At 36.8% G+C, this 20,996-nt stretch overlaps 1 protein-coding gene across 5 annotated transcripts in view; it reads right to left on the reverse strand.

The window, feature by feature from the left end:
- Positions 1–20,996, reverse strand: part of LOC309627373 (recombining binding protein suppressor of hairless) — a 120,115-nt gene that overhangs the window by 24,175 nt on the left and 74,944 nt on the right. For 4 of the 5 annotated variants that reach the window (XM_082389266.1, XM_082389267.1, XM_082389268.1 and 1 more), the window contains 2 exons: positions 20,546–20,584; positions 3,653–3,748 (listed from right to left, as the gene is read on the reverse strand). In XM_082389266.1, coding sequence (XP_082245392.1) covers positions 3,653–3,748; positions 20,546–20,584 — 135 coding nt within the window. The remainder of the gene's footprint in view (positions 1–3,652; positions 3,749–20,545; positions 20,585–20,996) is intronic. The other variant, XM_082389269.1, reaches the window with a different exon arrangement.

Consider the following 20,996-nt stretch of genomic DNA (forward strand, 5'->3'; position numbering starts at 1 on the left):
CTAGCCTTATCTTTATATCAACTCTACAACTATTCAAGAAAGCTGTGATGCAAGAAAATAGCAAGTCCAATATAAACATTAAGATTATTTCTACCATGTGATGATGAAATCATATTTTAAACATCCCAATATTGTCACCCCCTAAAAATCAGCTAATGAATCAAACCAAATTTCATTTCCAGAAACTTCAGTAGTAATATAATAATCAAATAAAAGATAAGCATCAATACAAAAAAATTTACAGACAAATGAAAGGAAATTAAAGGGAGGAGGGTAAGGAAAAAATGCCACCTAATTAACAAAAGAAAAATTAACATACACCTTTATAATGGCATGTGAATCGATGATTCTTTGAATTTGGACAGCTGGTCAATATGTACCAAACATTCAGTGAAAAGTCTGACCAAGTGGCTAGCTTTTGGAGTTTAACAGCTGCTATAAAAGGACACTTTATGAAACAATGTGCCTTTATTTTCTGATCTAAGCAACTATGACAAACAATGCTTTTATTTGCCACTTGGTGGCGATATGCACACATTTATGATTTCATTCATTTCCTAGTTCAACAGTCAGTCTTTATTTTCAGAGAATGATTCAACAACTTTTTCCTCAAATCCTGAGATGAGATCTGGAAAATACCTTACAGATTCAAAGAAGCCTTTTTATTCAGCCCAATATATAAGATTAGACAAAATCCAAACACATCATTTACATTTTTTATTTTGGCAGATTCATTACCCTTTGATGATTATTCATACTTCCCCTAACACAAAGTTGAAGAAATGTTAACATGTCTAATGGCATTTCCATATCTTTAACAGAAATTTGCCTCTAGACAAAATAATTTTTTTATTTTTCAATTTGAAAAGACCTTCGATGAAAAAGTAAAACTAGCCACTAACATACTAAGTGGGATACCAAATATGTGACGCAAATAAAGACTCATCATTAGGCACAAAAGTGAATCCTGAGAACGATTTAAAATTTTAGGATAGAACTTCCTACCCAAATATTTCTAGCATCATTCACTGGAGTTATTTTGTAAGCCGAGAGGACTGTGGTCATGTCCCCAGGTTACCTCATGCCTAACGCAAGAAAGAAAGCAGATCTTCCTCTTTCCGCTGCACTCCACTAAGGAGTAAGGGACGAGACCTCTTCCAGTAAGAAGCCCTGCCAGTCACCCAGGAGGCTGACCTGTGTTAGCAGCCCCTGACGACTAATACCTTTTTAAAATCAAGTAATTTTAATAGGTTTTTACCTTTACTGTAAAACTAGTGCATGTCTCTTCTGGAAATTTTAATAATACAATAAACATAGGAAAGTAGTTACTCTGGCTTTTTCATCTTTTTTTTTTTTTTCATTCTTTGGAGTCAGAAGCTTAGATTCTTTGAGCTTTCCTTTGACTGGGGTTTTAGACCCACCAGGCTATACCCCAAATAATAGAAAGAAATTGAAAATAAGGGCAACCATAATAACAGTTAACCATTAAATCACCTATTTTAACTTGATAAACCACTATAGCTTTGTATTTTTAACAGTGACTAACAAACAGGAACCTTATCTGGACTCTAATTTTCTGAGTAGCTCTTCCCCTTCTGTTATCTGCACTGGGCCTCAGTTATCCACCGAAGTATTAAATGACATAGTGACTTTTAAAATTCCCATCCAAGATGCTTTTGCACAGTACCTGGAACCTAACAGGTTGTGAGAAATAAAGAATAAATGAGTTAATAAATGAATCCAATTGTACTAAACTGAGCAACACTGCCCAGGTTGGCAGATTATACAATGAACATGTTTTCCTATCTTCATTAGATTCAGCCCAATCTCACTCTGCTAATGGTAAAAAGAGAATCCCAGACAAAGTGAAGTTTACAAAGTTTGTGTTTTTTAGACATCTTTAGGTTCTTCAGGTGCCTTTTCCATCTTCAGGCCTTGCTGTAGATAATTAACACTCAAACACAAAATGCAAGGCTATGAAAATTAGGGAAATGAAAAAAATATGAAATTTGGAATTACAGACCCAGGAGTTCCAATCCTGGCTCTTATCAACTCCTAACTAAAGTGAATCTGGGCATATTTAAAGTCTCTGATCTTTAGTCTCCTCACTCACAGAATGGGGATTAAAGCATGCCTACTTTACAAGATTATTCTGAGGATTAAAATTTAAAGACATTTGTAAGGCATTTCCAGAACAATGCCTAGCTCGTGACTGGATAAAGGGAAGCTGTTCCTTCTTCAGATTCACTATGAAATACAAGGCTGACCCTTTAGACCCACCTCAAGTAATGAGGGTACTGACTTAAGCTGTTTTGCTTGGTGCAGGGGAAGGAGACAATCTCCTATATACACGTGATTTCATTATTGGCGGGGGTAGGGGGGGAAGAGCGGGCAGAACACCTGAATTTCCAGTACCAACTTCATGCCAAAAGGGGTCACTATCTCGATTTGGTTTCTATGTCCCAAACTGTAGGTACCAACTTCTTCACATATTTAACTCTAAATCAGATGATTTAAGTTTCATTAGTAAAGTAATCAGAAATTTAGTAAACTTGAATAACTAAAAAAGAACACTTGGCAGTACTGAGTCCTAAATGCTGTTTTCAGCTGTTCATCCCCTTTGAGGATAACATTATCAACTAAATAGTTTCACCTTTTTTTCAGCTCAGATTTAGAGGACTTTGAGAAAGAGACTATTTAAAATTCTTCCAGCCTGTAAATTAATATACTACCTTTCCCTTCTCTTATGCATATGCTAAGATCTCCTTTATCTCACAAACTCTAAGATTCCACTCATTCCTTTCAATCCAACACCCAAACCTGAGTTTTCATTCCTTTTCCCAATTCAGTTTTGGTGCCTTTCTAGCCAATCCAAAAAAATCTTTCATCTTCCCCCATAAGCAGCCTTTGTCCACAAAATGCTTAACACAAAAATGCTGTCTGAAAGACAAAGACTTGAGAAACTATTAACAAGAAAATTCCAGGAACCAAGTGAAAAAACAAATAACAAAAATCCACAATTATATACCAAAAATGCTGAAATTTAAAAAATACTAAGACAAACACTAAATATTAAAATCCCTATTATAATTTAATTTTGGCTAATCTGATTTATAAGTCATTTCTGTAGTGCCTCATTCATGTGGTATGAGTACCAGCTCAGCTTTGCTGTTTTTTTTTTAACCTGAATAGGCACAGAGTCAGGGTGGAGAGGGCTGGGAGTACTTTTCTTCACAATCACTCCATAATTCAATTTGGGGGTTTGTTTAAGCCTTTTTCTTTTTAAAATGGTACTTTAGGGGTCACATTTCTTTATAAAACTACATTTTCCACCGAAAGGAAAGCTACTTTTTGAATGAGCTAATGTATCACGGAAATACTCAGGGAACACCATGCAGCCCCAAATAAAAACTATGGATTATTTCATTTTGTGAAATCACAGATTTAACCAGAGGATCTTTACTAAATAAGCCACAATTTACTTTGTTTCTCCCTCTTAAATAGAGACAAATCCTGTACTTTTCATTTTGTACTTGCAAATTAACCCAATAGAAACCATCCTCTTACTTGTATATTAATACATCACTTGCAAATTCATGATAGCTATTATTAGCCATTAATTATCTATCTACCAGAAAAACAATAATCTTACCTTTTTTCATTTCCATATGACTTCTGTGCAACTTTTGCATGAAGAATAAGTACTGTTTGATCCCCTCGCTCTTTTAAATAATTTCGCATAGCTTCCCTAAAATAAAATATAAATATCACCATTACAGGGGTAAGATTTAGAGTATTACTATGCTCTGTAATGAGAATACTTAAGGATATGTTTCAAACAAGCAACTCCAAAAATGAAAACAATAAAGCAAAACAAACCCATGAACTAAATTTAAAGGATATTATACAATGGGGAAATATATACTGCTCATCTTCAACTCTATTCTTCGTTCTTTGAAAGAAGCTGTCCCTCACTCTTGGAATTTATGATACAACTCAATTAAGCCACAATTACAACTTAGAGAATAACTAGAATCACTATGTATACTGCTAATTAGGCTTTAAACCCTTTATAAAATTAATGACATGCAATACTTTTGTATTTAATAATCTGATTCACTACCACCACTAGCCCCTCTCCTCCAGCTATTAGAATGAGTGTTTTTTACTGAATACAAAGCCATAAGAAATCCTTAGGTCATACAAATTTATTATTACATGTTCTTAAAGTAACAACCCTACAAAAGGACTAAGAAAGGGCTACCATTTATATACAGATACATAATTACTCTCAAGGATGTTACTAAACACATAAAGTTAATAAAAGCTAATGCAAATTAGTGAAAAACAATTAAATTTTGGAAAAAATACAATGTTAATTATTTCAAGCACAAAATACTCCAACTATCTATTTATTATGCAAATGTTGTATAAAAAATTCAATGTCTTAAAAATATTTATTCACCCAATTATTTTGCTAAGCAATATAATAGAGTATAAAGAATACAAGGTCTACACAGATCAAACTTTACATTTCTGAATCAGTAGAATCCCAGTTCTTGAGATGTTTAACACATTACAAAATAAAGCAAAAGTGCTTCAAAGGCAATCATCAAGAAACACTTTTAATAAATTGAATGCTATTTTTATTTATAAGTAAAAGACAAATGTATAAGGGGATAGCTATAGAATAGTCGTAAGTTATTAAACGTGGGGAATTCTAGACTTCTGGTACTTTGAAACTAAGTGGCCTGGAGCAAATCTCTTAACCTCATCTAGCTTCGGGTTTCTGTATCTGATAATAACAATAATGCTGACATAACATAGAGTGGTTGTGGGGATTAAATGAGATGACAGCGTTTATGTTTACTGACTGAAAACATTTTGGCTCAAGGCAGGAATGGTAACACTGGAATCCAACAGATTGCGAATTATTCTTTACCACTGAAACAAAGCTCAAAGTCCAGTAAAGACAGCAAAAAATGTTTGGAAAACAAATTGTAATGAGATTCATGTTCCAAATAGAGGTATGACTGAAGAGCTCCAATAGGGAGTGCCTATGTAAAGGAGGGGAGAGGTGATAAAGGACCATTCCGAGGAAAATTTTCTTAGTAGAGCTAACTTCTGAAGGAAAAGGAATAGTCACAGTAAGTGGGAGGAAGAAAGAGTAAGGCATTTCAGGGCCAGGGAGAGAAGTATGGACGAGCAGGAATGACCCTGCAAATTTGGGTACAGTAAGAGATTCAGGCTGAGGAGTAAACCAGCCACAGAAAACAACAGTAGCTAAGATTTCTTCAGTGTTTACTATGTGCCAGGCCCTGAATAAATGCATTATTTCATTTAATCCTCATAATCCAAAAGGTAAGTATTGTTAAGACCATGCTGAATGTCTTGCAATTAATAAATGGTAGCCAGGAAACTGAAACAAATTCTCTAAAATTCTAAAGTGAGCCATGGCAGTGAATAAAATTGAGAAGTTGGGTAGAGTCAAATTGTGAAAAGCCTATCAAATCCCTTGAAAATCTGACACTTGTAAACTTAAATACTAAGTATAAAAGTTTAAGCTAATTCAAATATCACCCTATGATAAGATGATGATAAAAGTGGTAGCAGGTAATAAAAATTTTAAGACACCTAGAAAAAACTTAAAATCTTTAAAAAAAAAACCATCTCTTTGAGAATTAGGAAAAGATCATTTAATTTTATCTCCACTCCATTATAGAAAAACACCATGCTGTGGAAAGTGGATTTTCAATCTACACAAAAGGCAATGCAAGATCTTGAGGTTTCTTTTAAACATACAGTTAATTTTCCTTTTTATTTAATTCTAGTGGTGAAATAGAGAAGGGGTTTTAGAAAGCATAGAGAAAAGACAAACTTGAAAAAAGGCTGACACACCAAGAAAGAGGTAATAGAAGACAGTACAGGAGAAGACAGGCTTTAGGTCTTTTGTTTTAGGAGAAGCAAGTGTTTAATAGGTTCTATTGGACAAATGTCAACTCTGAAGTGCCCCAGAACGCCAAACTGGAAGTATTTAATAGGTTGTTGGAAACAACCATCTGTAGTTCCAGAGAGGGATCTGGGATGGAAAAGTAGGGTTCATTGGTACACAGTTCACAAATAAAGCCATGGTAGTCAATGAAGTCTCCCAGAAAGAAAACACAGTGATAGGAGAGCAAGAAGAAAATGTATAAAAGGAAATGAAGAACCAGTAGGGGTAGAACTGAAACTGTCTATTAGATGCTATGGAAGGAGACAACCTCAAAAGAGGGGAACAATCAAAAGGTAAGATGCTAGAGAGGTGAAGGTCACTTTAATTTTAGCAAGAAGTCTAACAGCCACCAGCTAAAGCCTTACAAGTTATTTGTAAAATGAGAGGCCATTGTGATGCCTAACAAGTAAAAGAGCCATAGGTACTATTTGGAAATACCCTCTAGGGAATGGAGAAAGAAGCTGACAAGTACAAGTAAATGATTGAAAATCGGTACTGAAGGACTGGCTAATGTTGAAATCCATAAATGATAGTGTCAAGTCCCACTAACATTCCAAGGGAATAGAGACAGCACATTCTCAAACCTGCTGGGTGCTGGACAAGAGGTGCAGCGTGGAGAGGATAACAATTAATAAGGGATTTGAGGTGTTACTAAGTCACATGACTGACCATAGCGTTCAAGGTAGATAAGAAAACAAAAGCTAAGCCAGGAGAAGGTCAATATCTTGACAAAACTGGCACAGAAGCCCAGTCACTGGCATAAAAAGTGAAAAGTTGCTATATATTTGAAAAAAAAATTTTTTTAAGAAACCATTTTAAATATATTTCCCCACGCTGAATTCTATTTGCATTTACAGTCTCTATTTTATCATTTAGCAATCACTTGATATGTTTGTCAGATTTCATGCCTTTTTTCCTTGTCTTCCCAAATAGTATGCAAAGCCTTTAAGACACACTATTAGGTACATTTTAGAAATGGAGGAGGGGTTAAGTAACTTTCCCAAGATGATACTTAAGTCCCAGGATTCAAATTTAGGCAGTCTGGCTTTGGAGGACAAAATTAATACTATCAGATCTTTTTGCACTGGTATTATGAGCACAGCTTTGGTATGAAACAAACAGGGAGGGGTCTGAATCTTGACGCCTCTCAATTACTAAGCCTGAGTTTTCTCACCTGTTTAAAAAAAAAAAGACAGTAATAGCTCATATTGTGAAAAATATTTTAAATTAAGTACCCCCACAAACTGACAAATATCAAGTGTCAGTAAACTCTACCTATTATTATTATTTTCTGAGAACAATGGTAGGAGGGAGGGGGAGATGGAGGTGGAGGTTGGAAGACTTACACTGAAGTTTGAGGGCAAACTTGAAAAGGATCTGGATGTAAATGATCAGGTGTCTCACCTGACTTGCAAGGCACAAGTTTTTGCAAGCATAATAGGTAAGCTGCACTTTTATCCATCTTCCCATTAAAGATTTATTGAGAACCTATTACATCCCAGGCACTGGCTATCGTGCTAGCTGAACTGTTCACAATAATCATTACAACAAAAGATTACAGATCTCAAGGTATTTATGATGAATGCAAGATGACAGCTCTAGTTTTCCTTGTCTTTTCCCTTCATATTTATAATACAATTCTTGAAAAAAGCAACTAGAACCTTAAGTAACCATTAATAATAGTTGTCCTGTAGTAGAAATTTCCCAAAGAGCTTCTTTCAACAAGAAAAAATTTTGCTTTGTTAATAGAATATCAAACATTAAAATTATGTTATCTGGCAGTTAAAGGTTGACAGTTTTGTTGTGCACCATAAGGAGCTGTTAAAAAAGATATAGGCAATATACCCAAAAGAAACACAATTAAAAAGTAAAGACCATGGAATGACAGCCCATGTGCTCTTCATTTAGTCTAGGGTTTGGTTAATTGAATAGGGTTTCAATTTCAGCACTGTTGACATCCTGGGCTAAACAATTCTTTGTTGTGAGGGAGCTGTGCTGTGCATTGGAAGGTGTTTAGCAACATCTCTAACTTCTACCCATTAGAAGCCAATAGCACCTTTCCTACAGTTGTGACAACCAAAAATGTCTCCAGATATTGCCAAACGTCAGGGGGGTAAGGGGGGAGGTCACCTGGGTTGAAAACCAGTGGATTAAAGGAAACCAAAAATGTTCCAACAGTAAGATGAGAAAATCACTCAATGTCTTTTTAAGAAAGAATATGGGAAATTTTGTCATTTGAAAACATAATAGAGGTGCTGTAAGAACGTTACCAGTAGAATTACTACTTTGTATTACTGAATTGTTAAAAAACAGTAACAACAAAGCTAAAACTCATAATTTGTTATAACAGTTACTATCTAACAAATTTTGAAGCTTATGTATTCTTTGTTATTTCATTTAATAATTCCTTATACAATATTCATTCTGAATGAAAGCCAATTAACAATTATTTGAAGAACACCATGGAGCAACTATTTTTGAAAGAGTTTACTCACTTAAAACACATTAGCTTTAACGTTTAGAAAATCAAATTTTTACCAGTATTTTTACTAACATGAAAGCATGGCAAATGCCATTCTAGTTTGACATGTTAAAACTATCACCATCTTCGTCAAACTTTTGGCTCTTTTTTCCTTTATAAACGTCTGCTTTTTTTTTTTTTTAATATCGCAAACAAAATTCACAAAAAAGAACGTCCTTAACAGTGTTAACCCCTATTCTTCTGAAAATAGAACCCTTACTTCCTCACCACATTCATATACGGCGCCATGATTAGGCCAAGGGGCACATAAGTGATTTAAACCAGATGTACATGTGCGTGCCCACGTTGGGGGCTGGGGGGAAAGCATTTGAGCTGGGAGCTAACCATAGCCAGTCCCAACTACTCAAGGAATGAAGTGGCCCACAAAGTTGGAAAGTCCAGACAGCCATCCTTACCGATAGGATCAGTCCCTGTACTACTCAAAGTGGATTTCTGTCACTTGTGAAATCCAAATAATAAAGGTTCCAATGTGAACTGTCTTCTGGTAAAGAAACGTAGTTTTGTTGTACCAAGTGTGCCCAAAGTAATTCCATACACACACTCTGTACCTGCAAACATTTTAGAGAGCTGCAGAGTATACTTTGAGAAATATTACTACAGGCCACAGGTCAGCAAACCACACCAGCAGCCTGTTTTTGTACTCTCTAGGAGCTAAGAATGCCTTTTACATTTTTAAAGGGTTGTAGAAAAGAACAGAAGTCTATGCAACAGAGATAGTATGCAGACCTCAAAGTCTAAAATATGTACTACTTGGCTCTTTACAGAAAACATTTGCTGACCCCTGCATAAGCAATAAAAAATAAAATGATTTTAAAAGAAAAGTTGCAAAACTGGAATTTCCCCGGTGGTGCAGTGGTTAAGAATCCGCCTGCCAATGCAGGGGACACAGGTTTGATCCCTGGTCCAGGAAGATCCCACATGCTGCAGGGCAATTAAGCCCGTGTGCCACAGCTACTGAGCCTGCGAGCCACAACTCCTGAAGCCCACGCACCTAGAGCCCATGCTCCACAACAAAGAGAAGCCACCGCACTGAGAAGTCCACACACCGCAACAAAGAGTAACCCCCGCTCGCCGCAACTAGAGGAAGCCCGCGCACAGCAACGAAGACCCAAAATAGCCGCAATTAAATAAATAAATTAATTAAAAAAAATTTTTTTAACTCTGTGTCAGCAAAACTGTGCTTTTAGAACACTACCTAAAAGATCATCCTCTAAATAACAACACACTTTTTCACTGTTGTTTAAGTTGGAAGATGGGGGTTAGGATAGAATAGGGTAGGTTTAAGAGATTTTTTACAAGGGAAAGAAACCCTCTCTGAATTGAAGTGTCCAACCTCCATACACCCCAATGAAAAGCGATATAAAATTCCTTATTTATTTATTCATTCATTCATTTATTTATGGCTGTGTTGGGTCTTTGCTGCTGTGCGCGGGCTTTCTCTAGTTGCGGACAGTGGGGGCCACTCTCCACTGTGGTGTGCGGGCCTCTCATCGTGGTGGTCTCTCCCGTCACAGAGCATGGGCTCTAGGCGCCGAGGCTTCAGGAGTTGTGGCTCGTGGGCTCTGGAGCGCAGGCTCAGCAGTTGTGGCGCACGGGCTTAGTTGCTCCGCGGCATGTGGGATCTTCTCGGACCAGGGCTCGAACCCATGTCCCCTGCACTGGCAGGTGGATTCTTAACCACTGCGCCACCAGGGAAGCCCTAAATTATTTTTGATCAAATACAAGACACTAAAATTTTCCTAAAACGGAAAACTCTTTAAAGGAGAAATGAGAAAATATGGTGAAAAAGAGCCAGATGGGACCTAAACTTCCTATACTGTCAGAAGGGAAAATGTCCTGATTTTTGAGATTAAGGTTAAATTTTTATCACAGAATTGGGAATTGATTTTACATTCCAATTTTCTGTTTTATACAAACTGTTTTACTAAATTGCTTTATACTAGCTTTAATAATAAAGAGTAAAAAATCTGTAAGTTTGCCCTCTTTAAGACATTTAAACAGGAATAAAGCTTACCTAAATTCTCCCCTAGAAGACACACTAATTTCTTTTAAGGTATTTTTAAAGGGTAAAATGCTACTAAAATTTTTTACAGCTTTACTGAGGTTTAATTGAAATACAGAAAAATGCATTTATTTTCAAGTGTATAGTTTGCTAGGTTTTGGCATATGTATACACCATCAGCACAATCCAGAAAGACAGACAGTCATCATTCCCAAGTTTCTGTCTCTCCCCAACCCCAAGAAACCACTGATCTGCTGTTATTATAGATTAGTTTGCGTTTTCTACAATTTTATATAAAATTTTACTTTTTCCTGACTTCTTTAGAAAATTGGACATAATTATCCTGAGATTCATCTATGTTGTTGCATGTATCAATAGTTCATTCCTTTTCATTGCTAAATAGAAAGCCATTGGAGAATATACCACAATTTGTTGGTCCATTCACCTGTTGGTGGGTATTTGAGTTATGCCTATATGGCTATTATAACTAACACTTCCACAAACATCTGTATTCAGGTCTTTGTATTAATACGTTTCCATTTTTCGTAACTGAATATGTAAGAATGAAATGGCTAGGCCATACGGCAGGGGAGTTTTAACTTCTTAAGTACCATTTTATTGTGCTTCACTTTATTGCACTTCACAGATATTGTCTTTTTTTTTTAACAAATTGGAGGTCTGTGGCAACCCTGCATCAAGCAAGTGTGTCAGCACCATTTTCCCAACAGCATTATTTTTTAATTAAGGTAAGTACTTTTTTTCCCCAGACATAATGCTATTGCATTAGACATAATGCTATTACATTATAGCGCAAACATAACTTTTACATGCAAAAATATTTGTGACTTTTTTCCCCCAAAATCAAAAGAGCTTTTATTGCATCTTTAAAATATCACAAATGAGTCCGAAGAATCATCTGGCATCTTGCTGTTTCTGTAGCCAGACCACTCAAATCTTATTCATCAGCCTGCTAAACTGTTTCTTTTTTCAGAAACATAGATACCATCCAAAAATTTTCTGATATCCTTGTTTTTAACTGTTGTGGCTTGCTGAATCAAAGCAGCTAAATTTGACACAAGTTCAATGTCCTTTCCTTCAAGAATCAACTCATCTTTCTGGGCCTGAGATACTGAACAAGCAATGCCTGGCCTCATCCAAACCCTGCGGATGTGTTTTACACCCCCAAAATTTTGGATTTCAATAAGAGAACCATTCTCTTGAATATCAACATTGATGGGGAACTGAGCATATACAGACCTCATCTTATAACAGAAGCCCAGTGTAACACCCTTGATCATGTTCTGTATATGACTACAGACAGTGCAAACAGTCACCAGTTCCTTTCTATTTCCCCACCATTTGTGAAGCCAGAATCTCTTCTTTTTCTTTCCAAGGAGACTGAGTTCTACATTGATGTGACTGAAGTCCCTCCACAGGGTGCCTCTAGAAAATTTGTGTGTCTTGCTTGTTTTCGTCTAAAAGCTGCATAATTTGAAATTTTACATTTAGGTCTATTTTGATCTAATTTTTGTATATGGTTCCAGGTATGAATCATAGTTATTCTGTGTATGTTATGTAAGTGGTGGGTGCATATGGTTATCCAACTGTTCCAGAATCCTTTGTTAAAAATCCTTTAGCTGACTAAACTGCCTTTGTACCTTGACTGAAAAACTTATCTCAAGAACAATTTCTGGCCACTATTCTGTCGCAATGATCTACTTGCTATCTTTAAACCAATACCATCCTTGATTACTGTAGCTATCTAACAAGTTTTGAAATCAGGTAGTGTTAAGTTCTTACTGCCCTTTTTCAAGGTTCTTCTGGCTAGTCTAACACATTTGCATTTGCATTAAAAATTTTAGAAACAGCTTGTCAACTGCTATAAAAAAGTCCATTGGGATTTTGATTGGGATTACGTTGAATCCATAGATGAATTTGGGAAGAACTGACACTACTGAGTCTTCTGCCCAAAGAACATTTATTTAGGACTTCTCAGCAATGTTTTGTAGTTTTCAGTATATAGTTTTCGCACACCATGTGTCAGATTTTTTCCCCTAAGAATCACATATTTTTTGATGCTATTGTTTTTTTAAATTTCAATTTCCCACTGTTCATTACTAGTATAAAAAACACAATTCATTTTTGTATGCTTTATATGTTGACTGTGTAGCCTACCACCTTGTTAAACTCACCTATTAGTTCTAATAACTTTTTTTTTGAAGATTCCATAGAGATAATAGCGATGTCTACAAATAAAGTCAGTTTTACTTCTTTCCAATTTAGATTCCTTTCTTTTTCTGGCCTTACCCGTACTAATTAGAACCTCAAGTACAATGTTAAATGGTAGCGGTTAAAAGTGGACACCCCGTGGGCTTCCCTTACCCGTACTAATTAGAACCTCAAGTACAATGTTAAATGGTAGCGGTTAAAAGTGGACACCCCGTGGGCTTCCCTGGTGGCGCAGTGGTTGAGAGTCTGCCTGCCAATGCAGGGGACACGGGTTCGAGCCCTGGTCTGGGAAGATCCCACATGCCGCGGAGCAACTAAGCCCGTGAGCCACAATTACTGAGCCTGCGCGTCTGGAGCCTGTGCTCCGCAACAAGAGAGGCCGCGATAGTGAGAGGCCCGCGCACCGCGATGAAGAGTGGCCCCCGCTTGCCGCAACTACAGAAAGCCCTAGCACAGAAACGAAGACCCAACACAGCCATAAAAAAAAAAAAAAAAAAAAGCTGGAGCGCAGCAACGAAGACCCAATGTAGCCATAAATAAATAAATAAATCCAGTAATTTAAAAAAAAAAAAAAAAGTGGACACCCCTGCATTGTTCCTGATCTTGAGGGAAAACATTCAGTCTTTCACAAGTATGGTGTTAAATGTAGTTTGTTTATAGGTAACCTTTATCAGAATGAGGAAATTCCTTTCTATTCCTAGTTTGATGAAAATTATGATGAAGAATGAAATGTCAAAAGCTTTTTCTAAATCCCTGAGATGACCAAATGATTTTTTTGTTGTTGTTGTTAATATATTAAAATGACACTGACTGATTTCCATTTCTGAGATAAATCTCATTAGATCACGATATATTATCCTTTTAATATATTGTTGGGGGACTTCCCTGGTGGTGCAGTGGTTAAGAATCTGCCTGCCAATGCAGGGGACACGGGTTCGAGCCCTGGTCCAGGAAGATCCCACATGTCACGGAGCAACTAAGCCCATGCGCCACAACTACTGAACCTGCGCTCTAGAGACTGTGAGCCACAACTACTGAAGCCCGCGCGCCTAGAGTTCCTGCTCCACAAGAGAAGCCACTGCAATGAGAAGCCCACGCACCGCAACGAAGAGTAGCCCCCGCTCGCCAAAATTAGGGAAAGCCTGCGCACAGCAATGAAGACTCAATGCAGCCAAAAATAAAAATAAAATTAAAAAAAAGAAATAAACAGATCTAAAAAAAATAAAAATACTGTTGGATTCATTTTGAAAAACTGTTAAAGACTTTTTATATCTGTGTTCATAAGGGATATCAGTCCACAATTTTATTTTATTTTAAGGTCTTTGCCTGCTTTTTTTTTTTTTTATAAATTTATTTATTTATTTATTTATTTATTTATTTATGGCTGTGTTGGGTCTTCGTTTCTGTGCGAGGGCTTTCTCCAGTTGCGGCGAGCGGGGACCACTCTTCATCGCAGTGCGCGGGCCTCTCACTGTCACGGCCTCTCTTGTTGCGGAGCACGAGCTCTAGATGCGCAGGCTCAGTAGTTGTGGCTCACGGGCCTAGTTGCTCCGCGGCATGTGGGATCTTCCCAGACCAGGGCTCGAACCCGTTTCCCCTGCGCTGGCAGGCAGATTCTCAACCACCGCGCCACCAGGGAAGCCCCTTTGCCTGCTTTTAGTAACAGGGCATCACCATCCTAACAGAATGAACTGGGAAATATGTCCTGCTTTCCAGTTTTCTGGAAGAGTATGTATAGAACTGGCATGATGTATTTCTTAAATGTCTGGTAGAATTCAATAGCAAAATTATCTAAGCCTGGAACTTTCTATGTGGAAGGTTTAGAATTACAAGTTCAATTTCTTTAGATATAGGGTTATTCAGGTTATCTATCTGTTTCTTTTTGAGTAAGCTTTGGTAGCTTGCCAGTTTCAAGGAAGTTGTGTATCTCTTCAAAAGTTGTTGAATTTATTGGCAGAAAGTTATTTCTAATATTTGCTTGTTATCGTTTAAATATCTGTAGAATCTATAGTGATATTACCTTTCTCATTCTTGATGCTAGTAATTTATACAGAAACAGATTTCTATTTGATATGATTATCCTTCAGCATGAAGGATTTCTTTGACATTTTTTGTAGCTCAGGCCTGTTTATGATTAATTCCTTTTCCGTTTCTTACGTCTAAAAATGTCTTTATTTTGCCTTTGCTAGGTACAGAATTCTAGGTTGCCATATTTTGCCCCCTTGAGTACTTTAAAGCTCTTGTTCCACTGTCTTCTCCCTAGCAAGGTTTCAGATGAGAAACCCCTGTCATCCTTATCTATATCTTTTTTCCTCTGTATATAATTTATCTTTTTTTCTCTGTTGCATTTAACATTTTCTCTTTATCACTGACGTCAAGCAATTTGATGATGATGTGGTTTAAAAAAAATGATAGTTTTTGCACTTGGGGTTCACTGAGTTTCTTGGAACTGTGGTTTTATAGTTTTCACCAAATTTAGAAAATTTTCAGCCATTATGTCTTCATATATTCTTTTAGTCATACCTTCCCCTTCAATGACTCCAATTACATGTACATTGGTGTATTTGAAAATAAACCACAGCTCATTAATGATCATTTTTTTTCCAGATATTTTCTCTGTGTGCTTCATTTTGGATAGTTTCTATTGGTATGCCTTCAAGTTTGCTAATCTCTTCTTCAACAGTGTATATCTGTGATTAATCCCACCAAGTGTATTTTTTCATTTAAATAATTTGGTTTTCATCTCTAGAATTTGCTTTGGATCTTCTGTTTTTTATCTTCCATGTCCTCTATTTAAGTTGTTCAACCTCTCCTCTAGCTCAGGGATCTGCCATTACAGCCTGCAGGTCAAATTCAATCCACCGCCTATTTTAGAAATAAAGTTAATACTCCAGTATACCAGAAATGTCCATTGGTTTACACATTGTCTGAGGCTGCTTTTGTGCTACAACAGAGTTGAGTAGCTACAACAGAGGCTGTTTGGGCCACAAAAACAAAAATACCTACCATTTTACCCTTCAACAAAAATTTTATACACTCCTGATCTTAGCCTTTTTTTTAAAACATCTTTATTGGAGTATAATTGTTTTACAATGGTGTGTTAGTTTCTGCTGTATAACAAAGTGAATCAGCTATATATATATATATATCCCCATATCTCCTCCCTCTTGCGTCTCCCTCCCACCTTCCCTACCCCACCCCTCCAGGTGGTCACAAAGCACCAAGCTGATCTCCCTGTGCTCTGCATCTGCTTCCCACTAGCTATCTATTTTACATTTGGTAGTGTATATATGTCAATGCCACTCTCTCACTTCGTCCCAGCTTACCCTTCCCCCTTCCCATGTCCTCAAGTCCATTCTCTACGTCTGCGTCTTTATTCCTGTCCTGCCCCTAGGTTCTTCAGAACCATTTTTTTTTTTAGATTCCATATATATGTGTTAGCATACGGTATTTGTTTTTCTCTCTCTTACTTCACTCTGTATGACAGTCTCTAGGTGATCTTAGCTTCTTAAACATAAAGAAGACAAATGTAATAACTGTTTTAATGTCTTTGTCTAATTCTATCATCCGTGTGATTTCTGGGTTGGTTTTAATTGACTGATTTTTCTTACTATGAATTATATTTTCCCTACTTCTTTTTACGACTGGTTATTTTGATTAGATGTTAAGACACAATGAATTTCACCACCTTTTTGAGTGTTGCGTATTTTTCTATTCCTTTAAATATTCTTGACCTTTGTTTTAGGACAGTTACTTAGAAAAAGTTTTATCCTTTCAATCTTGCTTTTAAGTTTTGTTGGGTGAAATCAGAGCAGCATTTAGTCTAGGCCTAATTTTGTACCACTACTGAAACAAAACCCTTCTGAGTACTCTTGTTGATGCACTGTGAATTATGAGATTTTTTTCCACTTTGGCTATTGGGAACAGGAACAATTCATAGTACTGAGGGAGCTCTAGGAATTCTTTCCTCTAATTGTTTAGGTTGTTTTTCCTCCCAACCTTGGGTAGTCTCCTCACACAGGTGGTAATTAATACTCAGCTTAAGACTAGAGAGGACCCCTCTGTAGATCTCTGGAACTCTGCATACCTCTTTCCTCTCCAGTTCTCTGCCCTAAGAGTTCTGGCCACCTTAGCCTCCTTATAGTCCCAGCTCTACCTCCACAACTCAAGGTGCTTACTAGGCTCCACCTGGATTCCCCTTCCCTACATCATGTACTGGAAACTTTCTCCAGGCACTAAGCTGAGGCAATTGTAGGGCTCACCTCATTTGTCTCCAGTCTCTCAAGGATCACTGTCCTTTCTTGCCTGCCCTCCAACATCTTGAAAACCACTGTTTCATATATTTTGTCCAGGTTTTTAGTTGTTTTAGGATGAAGAGTAATTCCAGTCCCTGTTACTCCATCTTGGCTAGAAGCAGAAGTCTTAAAAGCTACTAAAATTTTCCAAACAGGGAAAATTGCTTAAAGGGTAAATGGAAAATCATGATAAAGTAGATGGGACCTAACTATATTATTGTATATATTTAAGGAAAGGAAAGGAAATTTTCCTTACATATGCAAGTAACTATTCATCAAAATATATTTTATCGGAGACTTCCCTGGTGATCCAGTGGTAAAGAATCCACCTTCCAAAGAGTCTGTCATACAGAGTGAAGTAAGTCAGAAACAGAAAAACAAATACCATATGCTAACACATATATATGGAATCTAAGAAAAAAAAAAAACAAAGTTCATGAAGAACCTAGGCACAAGACGGGAATAAAGAGACAGACCTACTAGAGAATGGACTTGAGGATGTGGGGAGGGGGAAGGGTAAGCTGTGACAAAGTGAGACAGTGGCATGGACATATATACACTACCAAATGTAAAACAGATAGCTAGTGGGAAGTAGCCGCATAGCACAGGGAGATCAGCTCGGTGCTTTGTGACCACCTAGAGGGGTGGGATAGGGAGGGTGGGAGGGAGGGAGATGCAAGAGGAAAACGATATGGGAACATATGTATATGTATAACTGATTCACTTTGTTATAAAGCAGAAACTAACACACCATTGTAAAGCAAAAAAAAAAAGAAAAAAAAGAATCCACCTTCCATGCAGGGGACATGGGTTCAATCCCTGGTCAGGGAACTAGGATCCCACATGCCGCGGGGCAACTAAGCCCACGTGCCACAACTACTGAGCTCACGCGCCTCAACCAGAGAGCCAGTGTGCCACAAACTACAGAGCCCACGTGCTCTAGAACACGTGCGCCACAACTACAGAGCACATGCGCCCTGGAGCCTGTGCGCCACAACTAGAAAAGAGAAGACCTGCACGCCAGAACTAGAGAGTAGCCCGTGAGCCACAACAAAAGATCCCGCATGCCTCAACGAAGATCCCACGTGCCACAACTAAGACCCAACACAGCCTAAATGAATGAATGAATGAATAAATATTTTATCATTAGGAGTCACTTGAACCTATTGCTGCTGGTAATGAAATTAAAATATTTATCTATTAAATTTTAAATTTCAAAATGCCTATATATGTGAATTAAGCAATTCCAGTTAGAATTCCAAGATATATAAAAATAAGTAATTGAAAAAACATTTACATGGACCTGTGAGATAAGTTATATTTTCCCAGCCCACTTGATCTGAAATACACCTTAAAATTTCTTTTTTTATTTTGAATTTCAGGCATACAGAAAAGTTACGAAAGCACAAACAATTCCTAGTCCCCATTTCCCCCAGACTCTCGAGTGTTAATATTTTACCATATTTGTATATTATGTTTTTAAAACCGTTTAAGAGCACATTATAGACATAAAGTCCCTTTACCCAAAATACTTGTGTTTATTCCCTAAAAAGACAGTCTCTTGTACAATCACAATGCAATTATCACTGATACAATACTTTTAGCTATAGATTTTATTCATATGTTTCCAACTGTCCCTCTAATGCCTTTTATTGGGGGTGGGAGTATGGAGCAGTATAGAGAAATAGCTGTCCTCAGGCCAAATCAGAATAGCCTCCAGTTTGTTTGTTTTTTTAATTAATCTGAGCTGGAACACAGACACACCATTCATTTACATATTGTCTACAGCTGATTTGGGGATGCAAGAACAGAGCTGAAAAGTCAAAACAAACTCAGTGTGCCCCAAAAAGCCTAACACTTTTATTATCTGGCCTATTACAGAAAACGTTTGCCAACTCCAGCTTTAGAGCACAAGAAAAATTTGTTCCTGGTCCAGGTTCAATTGAATTCGTCATGTTTAACTTAGCTGTCATGTCTTTACTGGTCTCCTTTACTCTGGTACTCCTCAGTCTTCGTTTTTTGTGATTTTGAAAATTTTGAAGAGTAGGTGCTGTTTATTTTATAGAAATGCCCTTCCATCTGTGTCTGTCTGATGTTTCCTTATGCTTAGATTTAGCTTATGCATTTTTGGCAAGAACGACTGCAAAAGTGATAGTATGTCCTCAGGATGCATATGATACTTATTTGTCCATTATTGCTGATGTTAATTTAGAACGCTTAATTAAGGTGGCGTCTGACAGGTTTCTTCACTGTCATGTTACTATTTTTCACTTTATAATTAACCATACTTTGTGAAGATATGCTTAGACACTATAAAAACACTTTGTTTCTCATCAGACTTTAAACCAGTAGTTTAAGCATTCACTGATGATGTTGGCCTGAAACGATTATCACTGTAATGGTTGCCAAAATGTGCCCTCCTGGTTCCATGATTCCTTCTACACTTATTAGGTGGAATTCTTCTGTAAAGAAAAGCTATCTCCTCTCCTCCATTTATCGAATTATTTATTTAACTCAGTGTAGACTTCTAAACTGTCATTTTATTTTATGGGTTTTAATCTATTACTATCATTATTTATTTTGATGACCAAAGTGTCCATGATTTGGCTAAAAGAAGCCTCTTCAAACTGGCTCCATTTGTGTTTACTTCTGGCATGCCCCTGCCATTCTTTGAGTGAAACAGCTTTTTTAATAACAGTAATAATGCGGAAATAACCCAAATGGCCATCAGTGTGAATTAAATAAGGAGCAGTGGGAAGACAAGGAAAAGCTATGGAGACACTAAGGAGAACAAGGCAGAAGATCTACAGTTAACAGAACAATGGTAGAGTATGATGCCAGACTTTAAAAAGAAAAAAGACAGGTATATGTTTATACACGCATACGATTTTCTTGAAAGATACTAACGACACAGGGTAGCATTAACTCTAGGACTGTAACTGTGGAACTGAATGTCTTATTTTTATGTTACAATCACTGATTGTTAGAAATTTTTAAAATCATTTTCAAGACTAACACTTTTAAATTTAACATGTGTAATTAAAATGCATACTGTAAAAAATTACATAATTAGAATATAATATTTATAGTCTCATTAAAAATGGATAATATATTTTGTTTTAAAATTCTTTTCTAAAAGCATTTAAGTATCTTTCAAGTTCCAGTTGTGATCAACAAATTGTGACTGGCTAATGAAGCTAGGTATAGGAAACTATCTTTACATTGTAGCCCTTGTTATATTAACTATATAATACTCAATATTAATTCTTGAAAGGTTTCATTTTTCCCTTTGAACTGTATCCTCTTACCCTGTTTTTTGAAGGGAGAAAAAGGGAGATGTGGGGAAGGGAGGATGGAAATACGCTTATGATCTAGATAGCATTATGTGAATAACTTCTTGTAAAGAACACCTAATATCGTTTCCAAAATGACAGGATCTAACACTTTTATGAAATGTTTGGGTGAAAGACTAATATAATGCTTACCTAGTAAGTCGTTTAGGTGGAGGCCGCTCACCAAATTTTCTAGAGAAAAAATAAGAAAAAAAAATTAAATAGGCTGTATGACACGCTCCACAGTAAGCTTTTTAGGCACCATGAAATCTCCTTTATGACTTATACTTCAACCTTACTAAAGTCTGGTGTAAAAAGAAATGCTCTAGTAAACACCTATATCCAGTTATAACAAAATACATTCTTTAAAACCATTCCTAAACAAAACAACACACCCTAACTAGGCCTGACACATCCACTCTGAGCATGTACCATGCTGATTAGATGAGGATGACAGGTACCTTCCAGAGACACCTTGCTAAAAACATCTAACCAAAGACCCCCCTGCCCCAGTCTCACATAATCTGGAGCACTCAGAAAAATCCTCACAGCCCAAGAGGTGGTGTAGCGCTCACAAGTGTTTACCATGTGCCAGGCACTATGT

The sequence above is a fragment of the Balaenoptera borealis genome (genome assembly GCF_965194805.1).
Source record: "Balaenoptera borealis genome assembly, chromosome: 4".
In the NCBI taxonomy this organism is placed as follows: Eukaryota; Metazoa; Chordata; class Mammalia; order Artiodactyla; family Balaenopteridae; genus Balaenoptera; species Balaenoptera borealis.